The 11054-nt window shown below is 38.3% G+C and overlaps 1 protein-coding gene across 1 annotated transcript; it reads left to right on the plus strand.

Moving 5' to 3' along the window:
* Positions 1 to 552: 552 nt before the first annotated feature.
* On the plus strand, positions 553 to 10073 carry ubac1 (UBA domain containing 1). Its single transcript, XM_071483658.1, has 10 exons — positions 553 to 1532; positions 2664 to 2784; positions 2867 to 2940; positions 3051 to 3158; positions 3316 to 3418; positions 3836 to 3944; positions 4119 to 4395; positions 5140 to 5226; positions 5731 to 5869; positions 7586 to 10073. The coding sequence occupies exons 1-10, from the start codon at positions 1395 to 1397 to the stop codon at positions 7699 to 7701; spliced, it is 1272 nt and encodes a 423-aa protein (XP_071339759.1). The 5' UTR covers positions 553 to 1394; the 3' UTR covers positions 7702 to 10073.
* The last annotated feature ends 981 nt before the right edge of the window (positions 10074 to 11054 follow it).

The following is an 11054-nucleotide window of genomic DNA, read 5'->3' on the forward strand; positions in this document are numbered from 1 at the left end:
TTGTGTTAGTTATATGTAGGAAACTAACTTTATTTATAATACATGGACAACTTCATCTTAATATTTTGAAAAAATTAACAACAGCAGTTGCCACATTTTGGGGGCAAATTTTTCTCAGCTTTAGCAGCAAAAATCCCCAAACTCATACACAAAAAAACCCATTTCAAATTATATGGTTGTTACTGTTTAATATTGAATCAATGGTCTCCAAGGAAATGCATGTTTAAATGGAGAGAACCCGTCTGGTTGAAGCTGATTGGGTGTTGAGGACCCCACAGATACAGAGTAGTACTTCAGTCCTGTCACTAGAGGTCACTGTAGACCTGCAGTTCAGAGAGGAGCCTTTATTTATTTATTTCTCAGATATACATTGAGGGTTGACCCTCATTTTCAATGATGCCGAGATTGCAAAAGCAGAAACAAAGCAAACAATCAGAATACAAATCAGTTTCAAACAAAACAATTACATTCAAAAATGTTACGATTTAAAAGGTTTGGAAGCATATTTCAGAACCATCCCAATGTTTTCAGGGAATGAATGCACTTAGGTCAGGGATCAGGGGGAGCTGCAGAGGGAGCTGACTGAGCTGAGGAGAATCGTACCCACAGCTGGTTACATCTCTGCTGTGAACTGGGATCAGGGGATTCACACAGCAATTATGACAAAATTTCACACAAATGTTTTTTTTATTTCATATGACTCTGGATGAACATGGCTGTAATCTGAAACTAATCTGAGTCATGGAGGCATACAACCGTGAGGCAGTAATTCTAGTTTTTGTTATTTGTTTTTTTTTTTGTTTTTTTTTGTTTGTTTTTTTGCTTATTCCTGAAACCCCAAATTTAATATTTTTGAAGTGAGATACTGTATTGTATATGGGTGTCTATTAGGTATAGCCATTTGAAAGATTTTTAAACTGGGGATCAATTATATTTTCAGCCCGGCATCGTCATACCAATTACCGAATAAATATGAGCAAGCTGATTGGTGTGGTTTGATTTCCAGGCTAAATTTTCTTGTATTTTGAGTTGTTAAAAAAATAACTACAGCTCCCATGATGCAGCGGCAGCAGCACAGATGAAGTTCATAGTTCAAACATTACAGTGAAAATAGGGTTCTCGCTGGCTTGGTGCTTGTGTGTTAACGAGGGAAAATAAACAACCAGGCCATCACTGGACATACCAATCGGTTGCCAGCGCACCGAAAACCGGCAGAGAAAACCGAAAATGGTCCTCAGCTAATCGGCGCCCGTTCTCCTTCTGTTGTCGGCGGATTTACAGAACGACGGCTAGCTGGGTGCTAACGTTAGCACGCTAGCTTGCCAGGAGCACATAGCAACTGCTGCTAGCTAACGTCACTGTACTGGTACTCTTTACTCTTTAAGACTGCAGCTATGTTCGTCCAGGAGGAGAAGATATTCGCCGGGAAAGTATTGAAAATACACATCTGCACCATGGACGGCACGGAGTGGTTGGAGGAGGTCACGGAAGACACCACTGTTGAGAAACTGAAGGAGAAGTGCTTGAAACATGTAGGTTTTGGGGTTGTTTGTGTCTCCCCTGTTGCTTTTTTTGTCCTGTCATTCCTCAGCCTGGGGTGTTTTGCCGTCTACCATGCCCTCTGTGTAAACTGTCAGTGTCGGTGTCACTAGCTTTGTATTTATAGTAACTGGGTAGACTTTGCTATTTATAATTTAGCAGGTTGGCTGCCCCTCTCAGGCTAGCTACTGCTAACTGTCCGTCTCTTCCCCTTTTCTGCTCCTGCAGAGGCATGTTGCTTTTCAGCCTGTCTATTATTACACTCACCTCTCCTTCTATGGCCTATAGCATAAACTCCAAGTGTTGGTCTTATGTTTGCTTCCCATGACAACATGGGATAATGCACAGATTGACTAACATATTTTGTGTGACATAAGGTTCCAGGCATTTATTAACCGATCTTAATTAAAACAACTAATTGATTAATTGAATATTGATGTAAGGTTATTGAATATTCTTTAAATTAATAGTTTAGTCTTCGAAACATCAGGAAGTAAAAGTAATTGTCACAATTTCCCAGAGTCCCATGTTAAGCTGTCAAATCTTTTGCACTGTCTGAACAAAAGATAGTTAATTCTGGACCAGCAATGACTAAGATTAAGAATTTCTGCTTTCTTTGTTTTATATTATTGTAAACTGAATATTTTTAATCCAAGCCTGTTGAGAGGAACTGGGATGGATCTTATTTTGCAGTTCTTCATTTTACACACCAAACAATAATGGTTGGTTGAGATAATAGTGTGGAATAGTGTGTTTTTTGTTTCACATTTCACTGAGACAATCAGTGGATTATCAGAATTCTTACAGATTAATTTTCTGATAACTGATCAATTATTTATTTTTTTTAGGTATTCATTAAGCAAAAATGCTAGACATACTTTTGCTCTTGCTTATTTTATGTGAGAATTTGCTGCTTGTCAGTTTTATTATGGTAAATGTTCTTTCAGGTTGGTAAATGTTGGACAAAAACCACAAATATCAGTTGGCCTCAGAAATTGTGACATTTTTTACATAACTTAAGGGAGTAATATGATGAAAAATGTATCATGAAAATAATAAATAATTGCAGGTCTGCTGTTTACTTTTTGTTTTCTGAACTGGTGTATATTGTGCTTTTATTGTAGTATGTACACGGAAGTCTAGAAGACCCTAAAACACTTACCCACCATAAACTTATACACGCTGCTACAGAAAGAGTCCTCACCGACACTAAAACAGTCGCTGATGAGAATCTCAAAGATAAAGGTATGTAACCTGCTATTCTGTGATTATGAGAAAAGAGTCCTACAGTTTTTCATGAACTCAGCATGTTTCATATATGCTGTAGATGTTTTGCTGCTCATAAAGAAAAGACCGCCACCAACACCTCCAAAGATGGCAGATGTTAGTTCAGATGAAAAGGTAAGCTTATCCAACTTTTTGTAAAGAAATGACAGCATGTTTTCAAAGTCTGCACAACTTCATTTGTCTGCTTCGTACTAACTCATTGTTTTTTATGGTGGTTTTCACAGAAGAAACAAGATAACAAAGCCCCAGACAAAGATGCTATCCTGAAAGCCACCGCCAGCCTGTCTACACGCCACACTGACCGCACTGTTACTCAGCACAATATCAGAGATGTGAGGGTCTCAGAGTCATCACTTTAGCTGACAATGTGTATATTGAAATGTGAATGTACAAGAAAAATGTTTACCTTAAGTTTAAAATTTGTTGTGTTAAAGATGGTTTTGATTTCTGACTTGTTTGTATGTTCATGTTATGTTTGTATTCTTCCAGTTTCAGACGGAGCTCAGAAAAATCCTGGTTTCTCTCATTGAAGTTGCTCAGAAGCTTCTTGCTTTGAACCCTGATGCTGTTGAACTCTTCAAAAAGGCCAATGGTGAATCACACAATCCCTTAAAACTACTTCCAAGTCAATATCAATAATCCTATCACCGGGAAAGTTAGGATGATATAATATTTTGTTTGATATATACCACACACATTAAAAATAAGTTTCTGCATTTGAAGCAGGAGAAGACACTTTTTTTTTTGTCAAAACACCTCCTGTGCTATGAAATATCATGGAGAGCTGTTGCCATTCTCGATGCACATTGGGCAAGAGGTGGGGTACGAGTCACCAGTACATAACAAGGCCAGCACTTACAAAAATATTCATGTTTCCAGTTGATATGGGGGCAGAAACCTGAGCACCCAGAGTTTACCAACACAGATATCAGCAGATCTTGACAATTGACACATATTGACCAGCCTTTGTATCAGTCCTAAGATACATTGGTGTTTCTGTGTCTTACAGCGATGCTAGATGAAGATGAAGAGGATCGGGTGGATGAAACAGCCCTTCAGCAGCTCACTGAGATGGGTTTCCCTGAGAGCAGGGCCATCAAAGCTCTCCGATTAAATCAGTAAGTCTCTACTTGATAACTAAACGCTCAAACTAATTGGTCCACATCTTCAGCATTATCAAAATTTATATTGTTTAAAATTATTGACTTTGACCTATATTCATGCAAGTAGTTGGTCCTAGATGGTTTGCGTACACAAGACATTTTTTCACACCTCATCCTTTCCTTCTGCAGCATGTCAGTGACTCAGGCCATGGAGTGGCTGATTGAACATGTAGACGATCCCTCCGTAGACACCCCACTGCCAGGCCAGGACTCTTCTGCGGCAGCAGGAGCCACGGCAGCTGCCACACCAGGCCCCTCTGCCTCAGCATCAGCCTCAGCTTCTGGTCCTAACCTTCTCCGCAGCCTCTCCAGCCAGTCGAGCACAGATGAGAGCAACAGGCAGGACGAGCTCACCGAGATCTTCAAGAGGATCCGCCGGAAACGGGAGTTCAGACCAGACTCAAGGGTGGGTGGCCTTATCAGATTGGAGATTTCATACAGTGCTTTGACTATGACTTTTCTAAAGTTTGATCTCAGAGCTCTCACCTGCTAGGTGGAAGACTACACTTACACACATGTACTGTAGCTGGCCTCTGACTATTTGGACGCCAATTTCTGAAATTGATGTGTCTAAAAGACATTGGTATTTTTTCCATTACTCTTGTTGTATTTCCACATATCTCATACACAGGGCAGATGCAAGGCAGAAAAAAAGCTTTTACCAAAATACAATTATTTTTACTAAATATAAGTCTGATGACTTTAAAGTTTCTTGCAGCCTGTTGAAGCATCAGCAGAAAGGAGTACAGATTATTGAAACATGCATTCATCAATATGAAGTGCTAGTAACACCATGGCTGCTTAGTAATTATGAAGTTTTTATATATAACATTGTGTTCACAGTCTTCTCACTTTGTTAATTGTAGAGCTTAATATACCTTAGTTTCCCCAGGAAACTAAGGGTTCTGCTCCAGAGCATATCCAAAAATAGAAAAGTGATTAAAGCCCCATCTTCCAACAAAACACTTCCACTGTGGTTCATTTTTCTAACGTAGCTGCCACCCAAGTAGTTTTAACACTATCTCAGTACTTCTGCTGCTGTGCACAAATGAGTTTCTGTCCCCAAGACATTTGCTGGACTCTGCCAAACTGTGACTGCGCATGTTGTTGTAATTAGACTGAGCACACAATCTTTTTCTTGTTTCCGCAGGCTGTCATTGCTTTGATGGAGATGGGCTTTGATGAAAAGGAGGTGGTTGATGCTCTGAGGGTCAATAATAACCAACAGGATGCTGCGGTATGTTTACACATCTATGATAGTAGTCTTAGAGCTTATACTGAAAATACAGCAATACAAGATATGAGAAATACCCATTTGTCTTGGCTGTTTGTGATGCAACTCCCAGCTTCAAAACAGATAAATGATGCTTAAAATATGTGCGTAAAATTCAGTGTAAAGCCAATTGAGACACATTTGTGATTTTGAGCTATTTAACTTGTGTGTTGACTTAATGATCTCACTTAATTTTTTTAATTGGTGGCAAGCTATAGTTTTTACTCAGGCCACGTTTGACCCATTGACTCCAAAACAATTCAAACCTGACAATGCTGTACTTTCTGTATTTAAGGAGTATGCATTAGCTTAAGAGTAATAGTCCAGATAATCTGCTGTGTCATTGTATGAAAATAAAATTTGGACACTGTTTTGAAGCCGATTCTGCACTCTGACCTTCATAAAGATATCACTGTAGCTTCAAAAACAGAAAGGGAACTTGATGGGTTTTTCCCCCCCCTCCTGCAGTGTGAGTGGCTGTTGGGAGACAGGAAACCTTCACCAGAAGACCTAGACAAAGGCATTGACACCAACAGCCCGCTGTTCCAAGCCATCCTGGAGAATCCAGTGGTCCAGCTGGGTCTAACCAATCCCAAGACTCTGCTAGGTACAGTCTAGTCAAATTTACTGGAAAACCCCAGGGTAGTGATTTTGTAAACCGAAAAAAATATTTCAGAGGAATCACAGCTTAAAGAAAATATTATAAAACTAATAATTGAAAAACTTAGTCTCACATCTTTGTCTATTTTGTTGTGTGGTAGTGTTTCTGAAAACTATAGCGCAGCTGCAATCTCATTCTGTAAAATGTACCTCAGTTATACTTGCTTGTAGACATGTATGCAGACAAATGTGGACACAATGGATGCTTAGTTTGTCTTTTTTTTTTTTTAATACTCCTCTTGAGTTCATTTGGAGGACACGTTTCATGCATGCACAGTAGATCACTGTCTTCGTATTCAGTGAGTGTGAACTATGAATCAAATGAAAATGGCGCCATCTATGCATGAAGAATTACAACACATTTGGTTGTCTTTGTGTTCTTCTAAAGATGAATTGTTAAGGTGAGGGTAGTGGAGGACATAATCAAACAGCTACTCTTCAGAATCAGCATCCATGTTTGTTTTCCAGCTCATGCAGACCCTCGCGTAATTGCGGATGTGGAAATTAAGCCTCAGATGCTCGTTTGCGGACACATGCATGGATAGCTGTGGACAGATGCATAGTTGTTTAAATGTATACTCTGCTTGATGTCTGCTTGGAGGACGTTTTTGATACTCGCATAGTAGATCTTTGTCTACGTGTTCCATGCATGCACACCACAAATTAAAATGGCGACATCCAAGCATCCATGCAAGAACAGCTGCCTTGTCTGCTGTGCTTATTCTTTTAAAGATGAATTGTAGAGGCATATGCTCATGTCTCCACCAGAGCCTCGCGTGCAACCTCCAGTGACAATATTTACGTCATGTGGACCCTTGCATACTTGCAGATAAAGGTTGTATAACACTGTCCAAACACTGGCTAAGAAATAGCCAGCTAAAGCAGACCTAGCCTAGGTAGGCTGAAGGAAGACAAAGAGACTAAGACAATAAACTTAATTAGTACGTGCAATGAACTTTACAAACTTAACAGTGTGATGTCTGATGCCTCCTTTTCACACCTGTAAAATAGTTCATTAGGTCTGGAGCAATGAAAAATAATTGTTGCATCCTATTTCTGGCTTGGTTTTTGTTCACGCTATCTTATTACATATGAACCGCGACCTGTAAACATGAAGTCATATAAACTGACAAGTCAGCTCTAGTGACTCTCATCCTGCACGGCTAAATGGAGCCACATGGGGGAATCAAATTTCACTGTCTGACATCAGGTTATATACGCAGCACTTTACTTTGTCTGTTTTGATTTGTGTTCTCTGGGCTCACAAAGAGCTCTCAAAGAAACAACTCGTTGTAACTATTATTGTTCGAGCCTAAAACTAGACCAGGATAGATTGTGAGGGAGCTGCCAAAATACACACAAGCTTAACATGTCCCTTTTTTGAATCCCTACTTACTTTTCCGGCACCCATGGTAACCAAGTGATTTTTTTCAGATACAGGCTACACAGATTGCCTTTTTAACAATAGCTGAAAAAATCAGTTTGCCACCCTGAATTTTTTCTTTCTTTTTTTTTTGTGGTTAAACCCATTTCTGCACCATGTGCTCTCATAACAAGCTGAAAGTATCTTGACAGTATATGAAAGTCTAGGTTTTACAGGCTGCTGATTTTAATGTGATGGTTAAATGTATGTCTTACCAGTGTGTCTCGTGTTTGTGTGTAGCATTTGAAGACATGCTGGAGAATCCTCTGAACAGCACCCAGTGGATGAACGACCCTGAGACTGGGCCCGTCATGCTCCAAATATCCAGAATCTTCCAGACCCTCAATCGCACATAGAGCCTCCTGGTGACCCCCTTGCGTGACTGTGGCAGCTTGTGTGTGTGTGTGTGTGTATGTGTGGGTGTGTTTGACCATATTGGGGTGTGTATGAGTGTGAGAATGTGTGCGTATCTGAGTATGGCAGAGACACAAGTATTCTTTTTGCCTTGTAAAGACAAAGCTCGAGGAGTCAAAGTATGAATTGAGATGTTATACATATAACTATTTATAACAGTACAGTAAAACACTTATAACAAATGTTAACATAAACATTATTATTATTACAGTAATAATAAAGAAATTGAGATTTAGTATGTTGTTTTTACATTCTAATGAGAACAATTTATAGTTACCACAGACATGATTTATTTTATATAATTTCTCCATGTCCAAAAATGACATCAGAATTCAATTTAATGTTTACAGCTCCAAGACAACAGTTTTTGTATGCTTTGCAATATTTAAATATCAAATACAGTTTTGTCTGTCTCTTTAAATTGTCACTGTATTTCATCCGTAGTGTATGTGTGGAAGATTTCTGTCGGTATTGTGTTTTTCCTTCTCCCATCTGACTTGTTTTCATCAAAGTATCTGCTTGTACTTTAGAGGCTGGTGGTCAAAGTTTGGTGTTTGTTAAGCTCATTGAAAATGGGCTTTCAGACACGTTACCTCTCTCTCCATTCATGCCCGTGAGGTCACTTTAAGTCAACCACCTCTCAGTTGAAAGAGGAGAACATTTGTCCATGAGCTTCTTCAAGCTTATTTATTTGACTTTCTTGCCTTTTAGAGGAAAGCTGTACACTAAACTGTTCGTGTCATGTTTTTACAAGAAAACGGTATACTGTATTAGGCCTGTGTGTTTATTGTCAATGTGCTCTTGAATGTCATATTATCATGTTGCATTCATTTAGCACTTGTTCACTTCTATGAATATCGCTCACTGCAGCACTAAGGAAGTTAAAAGAGGGGTTTGTGTTTTGTCTAAAAAGGCTGTAGTGGGATTTTAAATGAAGCTGAGCCTAATCAAAAAGGGTTTTTGCCTTTTTAACCTTTAATTTGAATGATGAAGATGCATGCTTACTTCAAGCTATGGAGACGCAAGCATCTTCATTCACACAAAGAAAAAATAATGGAATTTGTGGATGAAATTGATGCAACCAATGTTGGTCTTTTGGTTTACTTTTTTCTTTTGAGAGCAACTAACATTTATGCTGTCAAACCAAACCAAAATGTCACTATATAACCTGCCTTGTCATTAGATGTATCCATTGAAAATACCCTATATTTCTGTGCAATAGCAAGGACTTGTGTTGACCTGTAAAGAAATATATTTGATTTGAGTTTTAGAGATGTGTGAACTGCAATGGGTAGTGTGTTATACAATATTAGCCTTTGCATTAAGTACTTAAAATCTCCAGCTACAACAAAGGGATCTTCTCGTCTCCTAGTTGTACTGAGAGTTAAAAACAATATGGAGGGTGGTGTGTTTTGCCAAGGTTTTGAGTGTTTTTATTCAATATTTAAAATGTGGTATTGATGTGACTTTCTGCTCAGGGAGGCTGAGATTGTTTTTCTAAACCTGTCGTTATGGCAAACCTCTGCTCACCCCGTTCTAGTTTGGCATTTGAAAATGGCTTTAACTAATCTGTCTAGAATTTTGCTTATGAATAAGGACACCATGAGACATGGTTTCGTAAATGCAATATTTGAAAATATTTAAATGTTTTTAGAGAGAAGTGTTTGTTTGAACTATGTATATTGCATTATTTATATCAAAGCCAAACTAGTAACTTTTTCTTTTTTTTTTCTTTTTTTTTTTATTTATAACATTTTTAGCAAACCTCAAAGCTAATCTACAAATGTGAAAAAATTAAATGATTCAAATGTTGTTTTTACAAACCATTATAAAATGTGCTTATGAACTGGTAGGTCAGAGTGTGATTTAAAGTGTTTTAATGGAGGATGAATCTCTTCACATCTGAAAGCCTCTCTGCACACTTTCTTCACTGCACTGGACCTTTATCATGGCCACAGTGATCAGCTGTCTCACCACCTCCACGCTTGGCATTGGCACGCATATAAACCATCTCTCTCCCATAATATCTTGAAACAAACATAGGGAGATTGTATGTTTTGAAGAAAAAGGTCCGCAGAAAATGCAGATTTCTTTCACAATGGTCAACAGGAGCAGAAAAGAACAAAATGAATTGTATTGCTTGGGGACACTGAAGAATTGTTGGAGTCACAGGTTATTGTTTTCACTCAGCTTTCATGCAGGACTGTCCCAGATCAACAACCTATGCAATATACTCACAGTCTGTTCGCTCAAACAGCCTCATGGCTACTGGCATCTAAATCACTATTGCATTAAAGTTATTTTTGTGGCTGTACTCTTTGGATCCTGAGTTGTTTTTACATGACTTGAGTCCACACATAGACTTTTATATGTTTAGCAGATGAGTCTACGATTGAATTGATCGTTTTGTTTGGTAAATGGGGAATTTATTGTGTGAAGAAAATGTACTTATTAATATTTTTTCTGCTGGCCCTCAGCAGTGTCAGCCACAATAAATATGAACTAAAGGCATCAAGTACTGTCAAGTTTAGTTTTAACCCTGTGTTGTTTCAGTTCAATCATGTTTAAGATTGTCTGCTCTCTTTAAGTGCTCTGAAGCACCTTTTACACTGTGCAAAAAAACCTGCCAACACATCTGGCATTTGTTGTTGTCACACTGCTTTTTTTTTCAGAATATTTGTGGTTGAAATTCCCTTAAATAATTCCTTATAATATATTGGTTTGAACTTAAACAGATTGGAATAAAAAATAGTTTAAGAGTTGCACACTAAAAACTACATATTTATTTTATATTTACTTTTATGTCTGACTATAGATTGCTCTTTGTCATCATTGTGTCCCTGTAACCTCTCTGGTTGTGTCTGCCTGCCTGTCTATGCCTATTGAGAACCAAAAGTTCCAAAGTTAACATTATCACCATGCAATAGCATTCAGGCCCTTATTTTCTTAATTATACAACAGTCTTTCTAGAGAAGATTGCTTTAAAGATAGCACCTTAATTTACATTTTCAGTTTTGTAATTTTATTTCATGACACACTTTTATTTGAATACCAACAGTTAATTTGACTCTGAGTGTAGGCACTAATGCAGCTTTAGCAAACCTCTCAAATGTGGCATCACATTTCACCACTAGATGACATCATTGGTCAAAGTCACAAGGACAACACAGGACCACAATAATAAAAACGTGTACTCTATATTCAGTTGAACTGCACTTTACTTGGCTTTTCTTATTCCTTTTACACATGGTGCTGGACGTGTTTCTTTGGTCTTGCTGTCATTTCTGTCAGGTAT

This window comes from Trachinotus anak, unplaced genomic scaffold (assembly GCF_046630095.1).
Source record: "Trachinotus anak isolate AG129_WGS33_773 ecotype Australia unplaced genomic scaffold, CSIRO_AGI_Tana_v1 ptg000008l, whole genome shotgun sequence".
Classification (NCBI taxonomy): domain Eukaryota; kingdom Metazoa; phylum Chordata; class Actinopteri; order Carangiformes; family Carangidae; genus Trachinotus; species Trachinotus anak.

Excerpts from the sequence above, each read along its gene's own strand:
- ubac1 (XM_071483658.1), top strand. The coding sequence starts at position 1,395 with ATGTTCGTCCAGGAGGAGAAGATATTCGCCGGGAAAGTATTGAAAATA. Across the intron at positions 2,785-2,866 it reads TGAGAATCTCAAAGATAAAG|ATGTTTTGCTGCTCATAAAG; the intron begins GTATGTAACCTG and ends TATATGCTGTAG. Across the intron at positions 5,870-7,585 it reads CAATCCCAAGACTCTGCTAG|CATTTGAAGACATGCTGGAG; the intron begins GTACAGTCTAGT and ends GTTTGTGTGTAG.